The sequence below is a fragment of the Bos mutus genome, chromosome 14, assembly GCF_027580195.1.
Source record: "Bos mutus isolate GX-2022 chromosome 14, NWIPB_WYAK_1.1, whole genome shotgun sequence".
In the NCBI taxonomy this organism is placed as follows: Eukaryota; Metazoa; Chordata; class Mammalia; order Artiodactyla; family Bovidae; genus Bos; species Bos mutus.
The window spans coordinates 69,181,267-69,199,642 of NC_091630.1; the positions used below are offsets into that span (position 1 = coordinate 69,181,267).

The following is an 18,376-nucleotide window of genomic DNA, read 5'->3' on the forward strand; positions in this document are numbered from 1 at the left end:
CCTGGAGAATCCCATGGACAGAGGAGCCTGGCGGGCTACAGTCTATGGGGCCACAAGAATCAGACACAACTGAAGCAACTTAGCATGCATGTGTGTGCATGCGCACGCGCACAAACACACACACACACACACACACACACACACACACACGATGGGACTGGGACCCTTGCCCTGAGAGCTCCTGGGGGTGCCCAGTGTAGTGTGGTCAGGATTTCCCTGCACGGACTGTTGGCTGAGAGTCCAGTCAGCACTGAATATAGGACAGGAAGCAGAGAACTGGAAAATAGCAACATTAATTAGAGTGGCGAGTACTTGGTCACAGGTGAAAAGGGGGTCCTGAGCCCTGCTGCAGTAATCAGAGTCAAGTAAAACCACTTGACTTTCATCCTGAGGACAGCAGGGGGCCCTGGTGCATATCAACCATGGAGAGGCTGGCCTCAAGTAGGAGCTGCAGGAGTTGATCCTAGGACTGGGGCTGGCTGGGAGAGGCGGGCAGCTCTCAGCCCTGCCAAGAAACAGGCAGGCAGAGGCCAGTGGAAGGAGCTTCTGGTCTCTTGGCTGGGCAGCTGGAGGTGCTTGCTGTAAACAGAATGGTCCCCATCTCTGAGTGGATGGCCCCCCCTGGCAGTCCACAGGATGGCTGGGAGTGGCCAGGTTTACACAGCCATGGACCTGTTAGTGGGTGGAGGGCCAGGGCGGTGCTTCTTGGCACTGGCCTGTGGCCCTGGCCAGGGCTCTTTGCTTCAGAGTTTTTCTTGTCCCCAAGCAGGGAGTGTGAGGGGCAGCAGGGTGGGAGCAGCCTAGAGAGGCGGCCAGAGTGGGGAGGGTGAGCGCCAAGAGGAGGGCAGGGTGTGTGTCTGAAGGGCCAGCCCAGGGGTCAGCAGATGGGGGGCGCCCTGCCCACCCTTGGCACCTGGGGAATGGGTGCCAGGCCCCCACGCCTTGCGACCTGCATTCCAAGTGTGCTCTTCAGTAGCCTCCTGGGCTCCACTGGGAAGGCCCCACCCACCAAAGACTGCCAGGGTTCCTCTCAGAGGGCTGTCTGCCCTCCATCCTCCCAGGCTGCAGGAAGGCACAGTGAAAGGGCATGTGGCCGGCTCAGAAGTGTCTTTAATGACTCCAGCGAGCAATCAGCAGAGGTTCCCTGAGAGGTTCAGGAGGGGGTCCAGGGACCTTGGGCCTGGAAGGGAAGGGCCATCCTCTCTCCGCGTGACCTGGAAGGAGGGGAAGATGGGTCATTCTGCTTGTTCTGTCCTGTCCCCTCCCCGCCTTTGCTCCTGGTACCTTTGGGAGCTGCTGGGTGGAGGCTGTGGGAAGGGGGTCCCAAGCACAGGGCCTCTGGGTGCTGCACATCTCACAGCCGGGGCGGCTTGGGGCGTTGATGAAGGTGCACGATGGGCAGGGCCAGCCGGGCTAGGGAGGTGAGCACACGGTTGCTGCTCACCTGCTTTCAATACCCACAGTGCCAAGGCCACCCAGCCCAGTCCCTGCTCACCTGAAGGGGGCTGGGCAGGCTGGAGCTGGTTGGCTGAGGGGTTGGGGGCAGCCCCAGTGACTGTGGGAACAGGCGGCCTAGTTCCCCATCCACCTTCTGGGGACGCTGAGGACTGCGTCCTGCGACAGAGGGGGTGAGACTCGGGACCATGGCGGGCTGCACTCCACCTTCCTCATCCCGCCCCAATCAAGGACTGACCTGGGGCTTCTCGGGGAGCTGAGAGCAGGTAGAGGAAAGCAGGGTCTCCATCCCGCTGGACCCCATAGAAAGCAAGGCTGTGTTCAGGGACACACAGGCACCTCCCGATGACCCAGCGCTGCACGGCCGGTGGGAAGCCAAACTCTGAGAACACCTGGGGCCAGAGTGTCAGAGTGTCACCCAGGCCGCCTCCCGCCACCCCCCACCCGGGTTCCCCAGACCACGTGCTCGCCTGCTCCTGGAGGGCCCTGATGGTGCAGTGGGGGTGAACCTGCAGTGAGACATGGGCAGAGGACGCAGCGTCTTCAACTGTGACCTGGAGCCTGGGCCAGAATGGAGGTCACAGGTAAGGATGGGGGACCTGAGAGGCCTGGGGGTCCGGGTGAGAAAGAGGTCCCAGGCCTTACCTGATGGGGCCAGGAGGAAAGTAGGCCTCCTGGAGCTGGACCCTGAGGGCCACATGACGCTGTGCCAGGATGGCTGCTGCTTGGGCTGCTCCCTTCTCATCCCCACCCTCTACGGCCCGGGTCAGGCGCCCTGCCAGCTCTTCTGCAGGGGAAGAGAGAGCCATCGCAACCCCACACTGGCTACTTCCCCCAGCCCCTCCGGCCGCCTGCCTTTACCTTTCTCCATCAAGTCTCCAGGGCTCCAAGGAAGATCCACCTTGGGCTTGGGGGCCTTGGGTGTGGGCACTTCAAGGGGACTGGGCGGGGAGACAGGGCGCGTTTCTGGGCCTAGGGCTGGGGGCAAGCTGTCACTACCTAGGAGGAAAGATGTGGGGTGGGCTGGTGGTCTCTTTGAGATCTGGCCCCCCACGGAGTACACACCAAGGCCTCTGCTGTCTCACCTCAGGCTTCCAGTACCTTTGTCTCCTCCCTCCTTAGCTCAGCCCAGCCCATGCCAGGGCCTTGCCTTGGCCCAGTCTTGGGCCTTGCACACCCCAGAGGTCCCTGCTGACTCCACTCAGAGTTGCACTTGGCTCTTTCTTGGGCTCTGGAGTCCTTCTGGCCTCCTTTGCTGCCCAGTCCCACCTGCAGCCCTCCTCCACAGGGGCTGGGCCACCTCTCTTGGCCTGTACAAGCCCTCTCAGCCAGCCAAGAAGCTCCCTGGGCCTCACAGCAGAACCAGCGGAAGTCTCCAGGAGTCCTGCAGTCAAGGTGGCCTCCTTCCAGGGAACTCCGACGTCTCTCCTGGCTCTGCCATCAGCACAGAGCACTCTGGGCTGATCCCATTCCAAACAACCCCTCTCCAGCTGGTGCTTGCCCTGAGCGTGCAACCGGCTCCCTTTCTTACCTCCCACTTACGCCCTGCCCATGTGGTGCAGATGCAGTTCCTTTGCTTCAATATTCTGAGCCATCTGCCCACTCACATAAGCAGGGCTCCCGAGCACCCAGCACCAGGCCTGCCTGGACTCTCTAAGGCCTTGAAGGAGTGCTTACTACAGGTGCAGAATACACATGTGGTGAACCAACGAACCAATGTATGCATGAAAGGCAAGTGTCTTTCTCCCTCCGCAGATGCTGCTGTCTGGACCTCTCTTCCATCTCACTAGGTGCTTTTTGCTCACCAGCTCACCTGTAGCATCTGTGAACTCCTTCCCTGATGCACTGGCTGCCTGCCGGACCCTCTCCTTGTTTCTGTCTTCTAGTGACCTTGGTTGACCTTTTCTACCCCCAACTTTTCCTCTTCAGAACCCAAGCTCCTTCTACCTCCTTTCCCTCCCACATGTTTTAAGAACCTGACTTCTATGCTCTCCCAAACAGGCCCTCTGCAGTGTCTGTTCCTTCCAGCTTCTCAACCATTAACTTTTCCATTCAAACCTCCAGGAAATCCAGCCAAGTCCTCTCCTAAGCATCTCTGGAAACATCCTTCCTCCCTCCAGGCCTGTCTGCATCACTCACACGAATGCAAGGCTCCACCAGTTTTCAGAAACTTGAATCTGAGCCTGTCACTCTCCCACTGAGTATCTTCCACGCTTCTGATAGTCTTGTCTTCTCACCCCGGTCCTGAGGGTCTGCATACACTGCCCCTCCACACCTGTCTGGCACTGCCTTCGGTCTCTGTTCCTTTTCTCTACTTCCTTACTCCTGGGAGTGCTCCCAAACCCCAGCAGCGGGCAAGAGGGGCTCAGCTTTCCCCATTACTGCCCCCATCCAAGCCTGGGGGGTTGGGGCTACTCCTGCCCTCTTGCAGAACAAACACTGGCCCCGGCCTGGTGAATCTTCACTCCAGGGCACTGACCATTCTGTCCTTCCACGGTAGCATCTCGGACTAGGGCTGCCCACCGCTGAGCTTCCTGAGGGTTGGCGAAGTGCAGGCTGAGAGTCCCAGGCCCTCCCGGTGGAGGCTGCAGCTCATGCTGGCAGGGGCCTCGGACTGTGTAGGAGACTGACTCCAAGGGCCACTCCAAAATGACCTGAGGAGAGGGAGAGTCCAGGCTCAGTGCCTCCCCTAGCATATACTGCATGATAATCAAAGGAATACAAGGTAACGTTTGTCGACTACTTACAACGTCCTAAGCCTTTTACTAGTGTTATTTTATGAAACCCTCACAGTAATCCTACAAAGGGAAGTACCAGCATTATCCCCATTTTACAGACAAGGAAACAGAAGCAAGGAAAAGATAACGGCACGCGGCTAGCAAACGGAAAAGCCTGGCTTCAGGCTCAGTGGCCAGGCCGCGCGCCCCCGCCGGCCCCACTCACCGCCCCGGGGCCCGCGCCCAGCATTTCCAGCCGGAAGCGCCCTGGTCGCTCGGGGTCCGCACTCAGCTGCAGCCTCCGCGGCTGGGCCGCCACGTCCAGGCCGGCGCCCAGCGGCCTCACCGCGACATGCACGGCCAGGAGCACCGCGGCCGAGCCAGGGTCCGAGCCCGCGGCTGTGCCGCCCGCCGGCGGCGCCATCTCCGGTCCGGCCCCCGCACTGCCCCCCCGAGCCCGCTTCCGTGGCCTTAGGTCGTTGAACGCCTACACCGGCCGGAAACTGTAACCACGAGCCCGGGGTTCCGGGCGCTGCCCGAGCGTCGGAGCCTTCTGCCGCTCCCGCTTCGCCCACGATGGCGCTTGGCCCAAAGGTCTCCCGACAAAAGCGGGTGAGGCTGGGCTTGGACGCCTGTACTCCAGGCAGAGCGTCAGAGACGCCAGCACCGGCCACGAATGGAAGGCCCTAGAGGCTCGGGTTGGGGCTGAGCTCGGCGGTGCTTGTGAACCCAGTATCTAACTCCCAAGCCGAACGCTACTCCGGAGCCCCTTCTGGGCCGCAGCCCACCTCCCGCCGCTCACGCGGTTGCCTCTCTAGTCCACTAGGCCCTCCGGGGAACTGGGAAGCCACTGGGGCGGGGCCTCGAGGGCCGCGGCCAATGAACGCTAGGGTGGGAGGAGGGTTCGCACGGCCGGAGAAGATGATGGATAGGGGTTGTATCCAGTAGGAGCGGACATCGGGACTGAGCGGCGGATGCCACCCCCAATGACTGTGCGAGCCCCCGGTTCCGACGGCTGGAGCGGGCCATTCAGACGCGTGGGGCCGGACCTGGCAGACGCTTGTTGTTGTCCGGCTCCGGGAGGCAGAGGTCGTTCGCTCGCTTGCTCGGGCCCTCTGTGGCGGTCGGCGGACAAGTCGGTCGCGATAGTAGGGCGCCGTGCAGGGGCGAGGCTATGTCGCGGTGGCAGTCCGCAGGGGCCGGCAGGGCCGGGAGTAACGGGACGTCGCAGCGGAGCTTCTTCCCCCGGATACAGTGCGGCCCGAGCGGAGGCCGCGGCGCCTCCGCCCGTTCTTGAGAAGCCCGCGCCGCGCAAGGCCCACCCCGCCTTTTCAGCCGTATCGACGCCCATCGACCTGACCCTGCCGAGTCTGGCCCGGCCCGATTGAGCGCGGCGCAAGCAGGTAGGTGTACGCCCTGTGCCCGGCGGCGACCCGGGCTGTCCGGACTACAGTGCCCAGCGGGCTTCGCGCCGGCGCGCATGCGCGCACCCCCAGGCGCACGGCTGCCTGGGACGCGTAGTTCGTGCGCCCCGGCTGGGGTTTCCCCCGAGACCCGGCGGACGCTGGGGCGCCCTAGCGGCCTGTCTGGCCGACACTCCGGGGGCCTCAGGGCTTCTCTCCGCCTTCTCTCCTACTTTTGAAGGAAAACGGAGGAGCTCATGGGTTTCCTCTTTCCCTCACTAGAAAGCCGTCTGTAGAACAGGGAAGAGCGCCGCGTCCAGGCGACGGCAGAGCCGAGCCCCAGATGTCCTGGTTCCTTACCGGAAGCGGGTTTTCTGTCTTGCCGGAGGGAAACTGCAGGAGTCACGCCCCTTCGCGGACTCCCAGGGCTCTCCTTGGTGGGATGGGGAGTGTTGAGGGAGAGACTAACCCAGCGTCCTCGGGGTTAGCAGGATCCCCGGTGGGTCCCCCAGCCTGGCCAAAGAACTCCTGTGAGGTGCAGGAGGTGTAGCTGAGCTGGGCCTGGACTTGCCGATCTTACCGTTTCTCCCGCCAGTGCTGAAGGGCTGGAAGCAGGCTGCAGGAGGGGCCCAAGTTGTTTACAGCAGCACCTCTTACTGCGAGGAGGTCTGAAAGTGGAACCCCACGGGCCAGATTCCCATGGACTGATCTCCGTCCTCAGGCAGCACTAGCCCCTGGAGCACAGAACCCTTCCCGAGGACATGAAGCTGCTGGAGAACTCCAGCTTCGAGGCCATCAACTCACAGCTTACCGTGGAGACGGGAGATGCACATATCATTGGCAGGTGAGGTTGGGGCTCTGGGGGCTGGCCCCTTAGAGGCCACTCTGCACTGGTTCTGGTTGAGCATGGGAGGTGGCATGCTCCACGGTCCTGCCTGCGTCTCTAGGATTGAGAGCTACTCGTGTAAGATGGCGGGTGACGACAAGCACATGTTCAAGCAGTTCTGCCAGGAGGGCCAGCCACATGTGCTGGAGGCTCTGTCCCCACCCCAGACCTCAGGCCTCAGCCCCAGCAGGTGAGTAGGGGCAGGGCCTGCCTATAGGGGACTGGCGAATGGGCCAGCACGGGGCTGACACTTGTCTCTGTGCAGACTGAGTAAGAGCCAAGGTGGCGAGGATGAGGGCCCCCTCAGCGACAAGTGCAGCCGCAAGACCCTCTTCTACCTGATTGCCACGCTCAATGAGTCCTTCCGGCCGGACTACGACTTCAGCACAGCCCGCAGCCATGAGTTCAGCCGGGAGCCCAGCCTCAGCTGGGTGAGGGTGGGGCTGGGGAAGGGACCTGCAGGCCCACAGCCATCCCAGGTGTCCTCCCTAACTTAGCGTGCTCAGCCCGGTTCATTCCTGCTGCCGGGCTCCTTGTCAGCCCCGACTGTGACCATCCTAGGTGGTGAACGCAGTCAACTGCAGCCTGTTCTCAGCTGTCCGGGAGGACTTCAAGGCCCTGAAGCCACAACTGTGGAACGCGGTGGATGAGGAGATCTGCCTGGCTGAATGCGACATCTACAGGTGGGCTGGCGTCCCTGCATGGGGCGGGGGTCCTGGGTCTCCGTGGCACTGGGATCTCACACCACGTCTCACCCCCCACCCCGCCCCAGCTACAACCCAGACTTGGACTCAGACCCTTTTGGGGAAGATGGCAGCCTCTGGTCCTTCAACTACTTCTTCTACAACAAGCGGCTGAAACGGATTGTTTTCTTCAGCTGCCGCTCTATCAGGTTGGCTGGCACCTGTCTCCCTCCGTCCCCTACCTCCCTGTTTGGCCCACACACCTTTTCCCCACCCCATTCCTAACTTTCTCCTTCTCGGACATCCTCCCTGGAGTCAGCAGTAGGCTGGGGGCAGGCGATTTTAAGACTGGTCTCCCCTCCCCCCAGTGGATCCACCTACACTCCCTCGGAGGCAGGCAATGAGCTGGACATGGAGCTCGGGGAGGAAGATGAGGAGGAGGAGGAAGAGAGTGGAGGTGGAGGCAGCGAGGGTGGGCCTGAGGAGCCTGGAACCATGGAAGAGGACAGGTGTGAGATCGCCCCAGCAGCCTCCCTCCATGGACCTTGGGGTGGGCAGGGCAGGACAGGGCCCGCTCTGCCTGGGCTTCTGGGTGTGGGCTCCTCAGAGCTCACTGCACGCCACCCTTTGTGCAGGGTCCCGGTGATCTGTATGTGAAGAGAAGAAGCAGAGGCCCTAGCTTCACCCAGCTTCGAACAGGGCCTGGACCTGCCCACCTGAGGGCCCAGGTCCCGGCGCTGCCACAGCACCAGCCCACCCTAGGCCATGCCTGCCTAGCCCTTGGCTCTAGCCTGTGGCTGCCCACTCACCCCCACAGGCTGCTGCTGCCCACACTGTGGCTGGACTAGACAGCACAGGGCCTGGTGGGAAGAGCCACTGCCCTGCTCCCACAAACTGACACAGGCAGGGGCTGCTGGACCGCAGAGTTTATTTTTGTATTTTGTGTGGGCTCAGGCCTGGGCCTTCACACTCCAGCCTAAAGGGCCGGAGACCCAGCAAGTGGTCCCAGGGGTCATCTGCCCACTTGTACCCCGCCACCTTGCCCATTGGGCAGCGTGCACTGAGTGTCACTTTGCTGCAGCTGGTTTGTTTCCAATAAAAGTTTCTGTGACTTAGTGTGGACCTAGACTCACAAGGCGTCAGGGCGGGGCCTGCGTCGAGGGCGGGGCCTGCTGCGGCTGGTATCCTAGCAACGGTCTTAGGGGCTGTTGAGCCGCCTGGACCCAACGGTTTTGAAATGGAGTCGGAAGTGTTGGATGAAAGCAACCCGTATACAGTAGGAGGCGACTACCTGATTGTAGACCAAGAGCCATATGAGACCGACATTTATGAAGTCCCGGACCCGGGGCTCCTCAAGGAAGAGAGGGGTGAGGTGGCCTGGGCTCACTGAGGCACAGGTTCTGTCCTCGGGGAATGCAACGCTCCCTGGGCAGTCTTCTAACTGGGCAGGGCTCCGAGGAGGGCCCTTGGCTGCCCACGACCTCCAAAGTTAGGGACCCAAGACCACACTGTGATGACTTCCACTGCCGGTTCGCAGAGTCGTCATTTTCGGAGCGGGCCCCACAGCTTTTTACCAACAACTCGCAGTGGCAGAACATGGCTCAGAGTGCCCGTGCCCGCCAGCTGTGGCTGCTCCTGCGTACAGGCCTCCAGACCTTTGTGGAAAAGGTGCGGCTCGGCCATGGCATCTGTGTCAAGGCCTCTTTCCTGACCTGGCTCTTCCCCTAGGGGTCCCCAGTAGGATCCCAGCCGGGGTCCTCTTGGCATCCCTAGGCAGGTGCCTTGCCTACCCCCAACCCCAGGCCCCCGCCAAGTTCACTGCAGTCTTGTTGATTCTGGCCCATAGGAAAAGAGAGCTGAGCTGCATGTGGCGCGCTTGACGCACGGGCTGGAACCCCTGCGGCGCCTGGAGGTGGTAGCCGGGCTGTGTTCAGTGGCACAGGACCCCGTGGGCAGACGCTTCGTGGTGCTGGATGGTGCAGGCCGCCTGCACCTGCACAGAGAGGATGGCTGGGCACAAGAGAAGCTGCTGGCTCCAGTTGCACTTACAGGGCTAGTGGCGGTGCTGGGCCCTCTGGGCACTGTGGGCCGTTTTGTGGGCTGGGGCCCAGTGGGGCTGGCCATACTAAAGTCCGACCTTAGCCTACTGTGGCTGAGTAAGCCAGGGGAGCATGGGGTGCCAGGCCACGAGCCCATCTGCTGCCTGCCGGTGCCAGATCCTGGGCTGCTACTGGTGGCGGAGGCAGGCGGAAGCCTGGTGCTCTGGAAGTTCCGTTCAGGGGGCCGCTGCCTGGTTCCCCACGGGTCACCTCTGCAGCTACCGCCAAGCATCTCGGGTGCGCTTGCGCGTCTGGCTCTGGGGCCTCCGTCTCCCCATCACGACCCATGCTGCTTCGCAGCCTATGGCTCAGCCGTGCTCACCTTTGATCTGCAAACCTGGGCTCTCACAGATGTGCGTCGGAATCTGCACAAAACGTGAGGGGGGCCCAGGGACGGGTGAGGGAGGGCGGAAACCATGAGGCGAGGCTGCGACGGAAATCCAGTCGTCAGAGGTGCAGGTGGGCGCATGCGCGTGCGCCCACACTGCAGTCCATGGGCACACACACGGCAGTTCTGAGTCCACCCGGCCTCCCTCTCACTCCTCAGCACCATCTTCGACCTGGCGTACTGTAAAGAGGTAGAGGCCATGGTGACAGCTTCCCGGGACAGCACGGTGAAAGTGTGGGAGGCTGACTGGCAGATCCGGATGGTGTTCGTGGGACACAGAGGTGCGCTGGGCCACGGTGGCTCCTGAAGCCTGGTCTCCCTCCACCCTGGGCACAGCCCTCTGCCTTCAAGAGCCCCTGGCACAGAATGTCTGCTGCTTCCTTGCCAAGCTTCTCCATCCTGGCCACGACCCTGACCGAAGGCTCCCCCTTCCTTGGTCCCTGGGACGCACGAGTGACACACGCCCCTTCTGCAGGCCCGGTGACCGCGGTGACCGTGCTCCCGAACACAGCCCTGGTGTTGTCGGCTTCACAGGACGGGACGCTGCGCACGTGGGACCTTCAGGCAGCAGCGCAGGTGGGTGAGGTGGCACTCACCTGCTGGGGCCGCGGCGTGCCGTCGGAGAGTGTGAGCCGTCTGCTGGCCCCCGCCGGCCCGGGCTGGCCCTTGCTCTCCTTGGAGGCCCGCAGCGTGGGGCTGTGGCGTGCGCGGGAGCTCTACTCGCCGTTGGCGCAGCTATCTGCGCCGGTGCTCCACCTGCAGTTGGCGCCGGCGCTGCCCAAGCCCACCGCCCCGCACGTGGCGCTGCCCGCCCGCCTCGTGTGCGCCTGCGCTGATGGCTCGGTGTACCTGGTGTCAGTCTCTGGCGGACACACCGTGAGCGCGCTTCTTCTGGAGCCCGAGGACTGCGCGGCTGCCGTGGCCTACTGCCTGCCTCGCGAGGCGCTGTGGGTGCTGACGCGCGCCGGACACCTGCTGTGTGCTAATGCAGCACGCTCCCCAATGCGGGTGCTGCGCCGCCTGTGCCCGCCGCCGCCACCCGCGCCCCAGCCCTGCTGCCTGCACCTCTACAGCCACCTCACGGACCCCACCAGCGCGTTCACCAACTGGGAGATAGTGTGCCAGTACAAGGGCGAGCTGTGCCGCAGCGACGTGGCCTGGGCCGGGACGGACAAGAACCGGTAGGTGCCGCAGCCAGCCGGGGCTGGGCAAGACAACCGGGCCCGTGCCAACGGGCTGTGGTCGCCAATAGGTACCTGCCCGTGGTGGGGCACACTGATGGCACCTTGTCCGTACTCGAGTTGCGCTCCTTGAAGACGGTCTTCCGAACGGAGGCACACAGCCCGGGCCCCGTCACTGCCATCGCGTCCACCTGGAACAGCATCGTGTCCTCTGGTCGGTACCTCTCCCCCCTCCCCCGCCACGCCGGCAGGGGACTCCTTCCCTCCCCAGAGGCGCCACTGTGGCTCCTGCCCGCACAGGCGGAGACCTGACTGTGAAGATGTGGCGCGTCTTCCCCTACGCCGAGGAGAGCCTGAGCCCCCTGCGCACCTTCTGCTGCTGCCACCCGGCGGTAGTGCTCTGCGCCCTTGGCAAGCGCGTCACCGTGGGCTTCGAGGACCCGAACAATGCCACCTATGGCCTGGTGCAGTTTGGCCTGGGCAGCAGCCCTCGCTATGATCACCGGCCCCAGGACGACCCCACGGACCGCATCACCGGTGAGGGGGCAGGGCCAGGGGAAGCCCAGGCCTCCAGATGGCTCTGGCCCTAAAGCTGAGTTCTGGCCCCCAGGCCTGTGCTGCTGTCCCACGCTCAAGCTGTATGCCTCTTCCAGCCTGGACTGCACCATCCGGATCTGGACAGCGGAGAACAAGCTGCTGCGGTGGGCTGGGGAGGGGTGGGGGCGGGGAGCAGCTGCCTGGGTTTCCCGCCTTCACCCTACCGGAGCCGGGCAGCTGGAGGGGGTGCAGGGGTGGCTGGGGCCTTGCCTCTGTTCCTGCCTTGGTGTTCTACTCAGAGAAGCAGACCTGGACTCCCACCCTGAACCCCCCTCCAGGCTCCTACATCTGAACGGTGCCCCTCAGGCCCTAACCTTTTGCAGCAACAATGGGGACCTGGTCCTGGCACTGGGCTCCCGCCTCTGCCTGGTGGACCACAGACTCTACCTGCCCACATCTTACCTGCTTAAGGTGTGCAGTGAGCACAGGTGGGCGGGGCGGGGCTGCTGTGGGCAGACGAGCTGCTGAGGCCAGGGCTCCAGGCTCCTTTCCCTGTTCAGAACCTGTGCCAAGAGGTCCCTGATGGGGTGGATGATCCTCCACTGCCGCTGACCAGCCCAGAGTTACTGACTGCAGCCCAGCTACAGAGGCTCGCCAACCTGCGTGGGGTGGCCAGCCTCAGGTCTGCTGAGAGGCCTGGCTGAACTGTCCCAGAGGCCCCCACCCGGCTCCCCTGGGTCAGGGCCTGGCCACATGCCCCCACAGGAGACTCCAGAGCTCCCAGGCCCCTCAGACACTCACCGCAAGCCCATGCCAGTCCTGACCGTTCATGGTTCCCCACCAGGGGCCTAGGCACCCCCCCCCGGGGCCCCAGCCCAGCCTCTGCCCTACCCCGCTGGCAATGCCATCCGTGTCCCATGTGCCCCTCCCTGTCTGCAGCACAGCCTCGTGTTTCATCCATCGCCAGACAACAGCTCCTCAGCAGCCAGTGTTGGAGGAGGTGGGGTGGCTCCCAGTGTCCCCCCAGCCCCCAAGCTCAGGGCCCTCCCCTTCAGTCCCTGGGGCAGGCCTGGGATCCCTGCACTTGTCTGGGTGGCACACGACAAGGCTCAAGGAAGAGTGAGCTGACCCCTGACCCCCACCCCAGGACTTGGAAGTCCTGGTTGTCCGGAACCAAGACCTTCAGCAATTGAGACTGGGGCTGAAGAGCCCGGCAGCCCGGCCCCAGCTGACTTGGCAGCAGCGCCAGCAGGCCTTTGATAACTACCTACATCTGATCTACGGCCCAGGCATGCTGGTGAGCATGGGACCTCCCCAGACCTCCCTGTGCCCTGGGCCTCTGACCTGCCTGTGTGTCCCGCACCCGCCCCCCCAGGGTCTGGATTCTGAAGCAGAGCCCCAGCAGCAGTGGGGCACGGTGGCCCTCACAGTGGAAAAAGAGACCTGGGACCCAAGTGCCCAGCCCAGAGATGGCCCTGCTCTCGGGGGCACCGAAGCCCCACCACTGCAGGACGTGGGGACCCTGGGCAGGCGCTTTGCCCGCCTGCCCCGAGTCCCCTTGCCTCCCCCACCCACCTACCGGAGGGTGCACAGCAGAGCATCCCAGGTGAGGCCTCCCACTCCTCCCACCCCTGCCTTCACCTCATAATTCCCACCCCCCCACCCTCTGACTCCTTCCGCCGCAGCTACTGGCCCGCTCCTCCCTGAGCTGCGAGCTGGGCCTCAGTCTGGACCTGCAGCTGCAGTGGGATCGGCTCAGCAAAAAGCCTCTGGCCTGGGATCCACCGTCCCCCGACCTGGGGCAGAGCAGGGTGAGGGTCTGGTGGGAGGAGGCTGCCACTGGGGGCAGAGCTGCAGGGACACTGGAGCCCCAGGCCTCTGTCCTGTCCCCTCCTAGACCTCCCTGCTGCTGCAGAGGCGGCCCCAGGAGCTTCTCTCCAACCTCAGCGGCTTCTTCCCTGCCACCATCCATCCTTACAAGGTGAGAGCCCCAGGCTGAGCTAGAGGTGCCTTCCTCCGCAGGGCGCCCTTCTTGGAGACCCCATCTTCCCCTGGCTGTGCACCTTTGTGCCAACTCCACCCTGAGGGCCAGGCCCACCCGCACTCCCCACCCCCAGCCCAGTTTCACAGCTGCTGCTCGCACTCTGGGAACCAGCTGCCAGAGGGCCAGAGCCTCTGCTGCCTGCCCTGCCTGCAGCCACTCCCAGCGAGTGTCAGGGGCGGGGCCTCTGGACTGTGCGTGGGAAACCATTGTCCTGCCCCAAGGGGAGCGGAGTCACTGGGAGCCACCTTCCCACTCTGCACCCCTCTGCCCCCCAATGCCCAGACAGACCTAGCCCCTCCCCGACGCTCACGTCTGGCATTCCCCACTGAACCTTCCAGCTACTACTCTATCTACCCAAGCCTCCAGTACACCCCCGGGGGCTCCTACTGCCCCCCTCCCTTTTTTCCTTCTTGGCTGCTGTGCATAGCTTGTGGAATCTTAGTTCCCTGTCCAGGGATTGAACCCTGGCCCTGGGCAGTGAGAGGGAAGTCCCTCCTATGGCCCCAGGCTGAGCTGGTGCAGAGCATGTGGGTGTCAGGGCTCCCAAAGGCTAGCCTCACCTGGACTTCCCTTCTCGGCCACCACAGTGGACCGCACTCTGCCTGTCCTTCTGCCTGACTCTGGGAGGTTCTCTCTTCCTGACTGGGGTGGTGAACAGGGCTGTGAGCCTGGCTTAGCTCCCGGACGTGGAGCCGGTGCCCACCAGGGTGGTCTCTGGGGTTGGCGAGTTCAGGCCCTCAGCCCAGCCCGCTGTGCCCTGCCCGCAGTACTGGCGGCGGCCCATCTGCTTCCCGGGCTGCGTGCCCAACTCGGTGGTGCTGCAGCAGATGTGGCTGCCCGAGGAGGTCAGCGGCCTCGGAGCCCTCGGCGGGCTCTCAGGCAGCCTCAAGAGCAAGGTGAGGCAAGCTGCAGGGCGGGGTCTGCGGGAGGGCGAGCCCCCTCCCCCGTCCCCGGCCCGTGGCCAGGGCCTGGCTCTCGCCTCTGCAGCAGCGCAGGGGCCAGGAGGACCTGTGGCTGGTGCGGGGCATCAGGCGGCGCCATACCAAGCAGCAGCAGAAGCTGATCCAGTGGCTGAGGGATGAGGAGGATGAGGACGAGGAGGAGCCGGACCTGGACTGGGGCTTGGAGCCCCCGAGTCCCCCGCACAGGCTGCCCTCTGACCCGCTGCTGGTGCCCGTGAGGCTGCGGGCGCAGGTAGGCATTGGGGGCTGGGCCGGTGGCAGCGCAGGGGCGGCTTAGGGAGGCAGGGTCTGCAGCTGCCGCTGCTGCTGCCCTAGAGCACCAAGGACCCTATCCTGAGCCTCAAGGGCACCCACGAGGACACTGCCAAGACCGAGACCTACCTTCACCACCCCCAGTTCCACTACGCGCAGTTGCTCTGGGAGCAGCGCTACGGGCGTCTGCCAAAGTTCCTGCAGTTCTTCGTTGAGCAGAACTGGTTCAAAAAGCTCTTCCCCATCTTCACCCTGCAGGTTTGGGGGGGTCTCGGAAGCACGGACTCGGGGGTGGGAGCAGGGGGGCTGGAGCGCCCAGGGTGACAGCAGGGGGTGGGGCTCGGCAGGCCTACCCCGAGATGGGCACGGTGGAGGGCCTGGCCTCGGCGTTCATGGACCTGCTGGAGGAGGCCTCCTGGGCTGACCGCGTGCACGTGCTGCGCGCGCTGCTGCGGCTGCTGCCGGACCTCAGCAGAGATTTCTGTAGCCGGCTGCAGGGCACCCTCCTGCACTTGCTCAACCTGGAGCAGCCCCCCAGCCTGCAGGTGAGCACCTCGCCCCCAGCTGGCCCCACCCTGCCCCAGGCGCAGGGCACTGATCTCGCTCTCCACCTGCGCTCAGGACCGGGTCCAGAAGCAGTTTGTGATGCTGGCACTGCAGCTGCTCCTGGCGTGCTCCCTGGAGTCTCGAGAGGTGGTGGTGGAGCTGATGTCCTACTTCCTCTACTCACCAGCCCCCTTCCGGTGAGTCCTTCTCCCACTGGCCCTCCCCGCTGTGGGAGGCCGCCCACAAACCTCCCACACCTGCTCCAGGCCAGAGCTCAAGAGGCTGCTGGACGGACTCGGCCTTCAGGACCCACAGGGCTTCCTGTTCAAGGAAATGATGACCTGGGTCCAGGGCCCAGACCCCGAGTCCAAGGCCACACTGCGCAGGCGCTGCTGCCAGAAGCTGGAGGAAATGATCCAGCAGCTGCAGGTCTGGACAGCCGGGGTGGGGACAGGGCTGGGCAGCCTGCCCATGGAGCCTCTTGTCTTCTCCCCAGGCTTTCCCCAAGTCTAGGGGTGGGGCAGGGAGGGAACCAGGTGAGGCCAGCGGGCTCCTCTCCCTACTCCCGCTCTGTGCCTCCTCCATCCTCCCCTACCCTGTCCCCATCGCCCAGGATCTTCCTGAACTTCCCCAGGAGGAGGGGAAGGTGGGGTCTCTGCCTTGGACCCTGGTGCACCCTCCCCTAGCCGCCTCTCCTGCAGATGGAGACCACGCAGCTGTCTGTAGCCAAGATGTCAGAGGTGCTGCCCAAGGTCTCAGAGACCTCAGGACTTCACCCCCCTTCTAAAGAGGCCCTGTCGCAGATCTCGATGCTCTCTGGGGCAGCTGGTCACGTCTCTGTGACATCCTCCAATGTCTCCCAGACACCCTCTCTGGTGGTCTCACCGGGGGTGTCAGATTTGACCACCCTGGAGCCCCAGGCCCAGCAGACGCTGCCACAGCTGCACTTTACGCGGACCCGATGTGCACTGTCGGAGACCCTGATGCACTTCTGCCTCCAGCCTGAGGTCGTCTTGCGGTCCTCCGCGCCCGCCATACTGCCCCATGAGATGCCGCCGCGTGAGATGCTGCCCCTGGCGCAGATGGTCTGGTCACAGTCCAAAATGCTGGACCTGGGGCCCATTGATGCACTCAACTTCTTTTGCGAGCAGCAGCGCATTCGGCACCAGGGGCCCCTGCCCGAGGAGCCCTACAGCCCACCCCCAGGCCCTCCCCTGCCCCCGCAGTTCTGTGGCATGGTGCTGCCACACCCCCAGATCCCCGGTGAGCAGGCCATGGGCTCCAGGGTGAGGCTGGGGCAGAGCCTGTGTGGGGCGGCTTAGGCGCTGGCTCAGTCAAGCCCACCTCCCCACCCAACAGGCACGACCGCATCCTCCGGCTTCAGGAGGCCAGGGTCCAGAGGTCTCCCATGAGACTGAGGGGTGAGTGGGGTCAGGGATGGAAATCGGACCCCAGCCCAGCCCAGTTCCCGCCAAGCATCCACCCCACACCACGGTCTCACCATCCTGCCGGCCCACCAGGCCGAATGCTGTCCCGGCTCTGTGTGGACCGCTCCCTGGACAGCACCATCCGCATACTGAAGCTGCCACTGCCTCGGGTGGAACTGCAGCCTTTCCCCCCAGACTGGCCCAGGTCTGCCCGTCCGCTGCCCCCACGGCTCCTGGACCCTGCCCTGCAGCGCTACTTTCTGCCAGATGACACCAACCCTGACAACTACCACTGACCCAGCGAGTGGCCTTGGCCTGGCCCTGGCTCCCCCTTCCCTCCAGCATGAAGACACAGCTCTCCAGCCAGCTGTTTGCCCCAGCTAAGGCTCAGGGCTGGAATAAAGTCCAGAGGCCACAACCCACACACTGAATGCCACCTTCACCTTTGGGGGCCACTGAGCTGGGCAGAGGGTCTGGTGTGTGGTGAACCTGCTGGTGGCCAGTTGCACGTGTGAGGAATGTGTAGGGGCCTGGTGGGGTCTGGGGTGGGACAGCATCTGGGCTGGGGTCAGCACATGTTGAGCAGTATTCCTGGTGGGGGTGTGTTTGTCTGCCCAGAGAAGGAACCCATAGCACGGGCATGTCCCTGCTCAGGCACTCAGCCAACCTTTCCTTGTTAGTTACTGGGGTCAGGATGGGTGGGAGATACCAACAGGTGGGCCAGGGAGAGGGGAAAGTCTGGGTGGTGGCAGGTGTGTGTGGGGGAACCTGTTCGATGCAGATGAAACCAGGAGTGGTCGGAGCTTTGCTACGTCTAGGCTGGAAAGGAGAAGACTGATGAAGGGGCCCCGCATGCTTTACCCACAAAGCAGTAAAGGGGCAGTGTGTCCTCTGGATCTTTCCCCTTAGTCACCAGGAGACGGACCTTGTCTGGAAGGTACAGGGTCTCAGAGGGCCTCGGCTTTCTTCTGCACTGCCGTGACCTCACAGAGCCCTGCCCCAGCCCCCACTAGGCCCACGTGTGCACTGGCTGTCAGCACAGCTTGTGTGAAGGGCCAGTGCTAGCTCTTCACGTCCTGCTGCTGGGAGGCCTGAGCGACGACTTCTTTCCTGCGCCATCAGCCTCTGACTTTTGACGTTCCTTTTCAATGGTTTCGTGTTAAAATTGGTTGCTCACACCTTCCCCACAAACCCCTACCTTGTTGTGGGGCTTCCGGTGGGCAGCTCTTGATGGTTTTCAGTACATGATGTTCCTTGGGGGCTGAGACGGCAAAGAATCTGCCTGCAACGCAGGAGAGCCTGGTTCAGTCCCTGGGTTGGGGAGATCCTCTGGAGAAGGGAATGGCTATCCACTCCAGTACACTTGCCTGGAGAATTCCATGGACAGAGGAGCCTAGCAGGCTACAATCCATGGGATCGAAAAGAGTCGGACACAACTGAGTGACTAACACTTTCACTTTGGGGCTTCCTTAGTGGCTCAGATGGGAAAGAATCTGCCCACAATGTGGGAGACCTGGGTTTGATCCCTGGGTTGGGAAGATCCCCTGAAGAAGGGAGTGGCAACTCACTCCAGTATTCTTGCCTAGAGAATTCCATAGGCAGAAGAGCCTGGCAGGCTAGTCCATTGGGTTGCAAAGAGTCATACGCAACTGAAAAACTAACACACAGACACACGTGATGTTTTTATAAAGAGGAACTGCGCCCCCTAAAACAAGGATTGGGAAGCCCGTGGTAGTCTGCTTCTACTGGTGTCTCTATGGTTCAAATTATAGAGGCAATAAATGCTTTAGAAAATA

The 18,376-nt window shown here is 63.2% G+C and overlaps 3 protein-coding genes across 5 annotated transcripts; 2 read left to right on the forward strand and 1 right to left on the reverse strand.

The window, feature by feature from the left end:
- Positions 1 to 1,092: 1,092 nt before the first annotated feature.
- On the reverse strand, positions 1,093 to 4,954 carry SHARPIN (SHANK associated RH domain interactor). The gene is made up of 9 exons (XM_070382559.1): positions 4,399 to 4,954; positions 3,935 to 4,109; positions 2,317 to 2,454; positions 2,101 to 2,242; positions 1,926 to 2,016; positions 1,694 to 1,847; positions 1,496 to 1,614; positions 1,285 to 1,413; positions 1,093 to 1,214 (listed from the first exon to the last, which is right to left on the reverse strand). Exons 1-9 carry the CDS (start codon positions 4,594 to 4,596, stop codon positions 1,131 to 1,133), a joined length of 1,230 nt encoding a protein of 409 aa, XP_070238660.1. The 5' UTR covers positions 4,597 to 4,954; the 3' UTR covers positions 1,093 to 1,130.
- A 265-nt stretch (positions 4,955 to 5,219) lies between these two features.
- On the forward strand, positions 5,220 to 8,266 carry MAF1 (MAF1 homolog, negative regulator of RNA polymerase III). 3 transcript variants are annotated; one of them, XM_070382562.1, is made up of 8 exons: positions 5,220 to 5,575; positions 6,171 to 6,419; positions 6,523 to 6,651; positions 6,727 to 6,892; positions 7,023 to 7,144; positions 7,234 to 7,353; positions 7,513 to 7,653; positions 7,780 to 8,266. In XM_070382562.1, exons 2-8 carry the CDS (start codon positions 6,337 to 6,339, stop codon positions 7,799 to 7,801), a joined length of 783 nt encoding a protein of 260 aa, XP_070238663.1. In that variant the 5' UTR covers positions 5,220 to 5,575; positions 6,171 to 6,336; the 3' UTR covers positions 7,802 to 8,266. The 3 variants fall into 3 exon arrangements, with proteins under 3 accessions (XP_070238663.1, XP_005897916.1, XP_005897917.1); XM_005897854.3 differs by having other exon boundaries at positions 5,221 to 5,575; positions 6,297 to 6,419; XM_005897855.3 differs by lacking the exon at positions 7,513 to 7,653 and having other exon boundaries at positions 5,221 to 5,575; positions 6,297 to 6,419.
- Positions 8,267 to 8,365: 99 nt separating this feature from the next.
- On the forward strand, positions 8,366 to 17,002 carry WDR97 (WD repeat domain 97). The gene is given in 22 exon segments (XM_070382802.1): positions 8,366 to 8,511; positions 8,682 to 8,812; positions 8,991 to 9,619; positions 9,791 to 9,912; positions 10,107 to 10,812; positions 10,884 to 11,026; positions 11,113 to 11,349; positions 11,423 to 11,820; positions 11,910 to 12,043; positions 12,172 to 12,349; positions 12,497 to 12,955; positions 13,035 to 13,160; positions 13,247 to 13,330; positions 14,161 to 14,289; positions 14,381 to 14,587; positions 14,671 to 14,865; positions 14,955 to 15,152; positions 15,229 to 15,350; positions 15,420 to 15,582; positions 15,855 to 16,465; positions 16,468 to 16,574; positions 16,674 to 17,002. Coding segments are annotated over 22 exon segments (5,412 nt in total). The 5' UTR covers positions 8,366 to 8,381; the 3' UTR covers positions 16,877 to 17,002.
- The last annotated feature ends 1,374 nt before the right edge of the window (positions 17,003 to 18,376 follow it).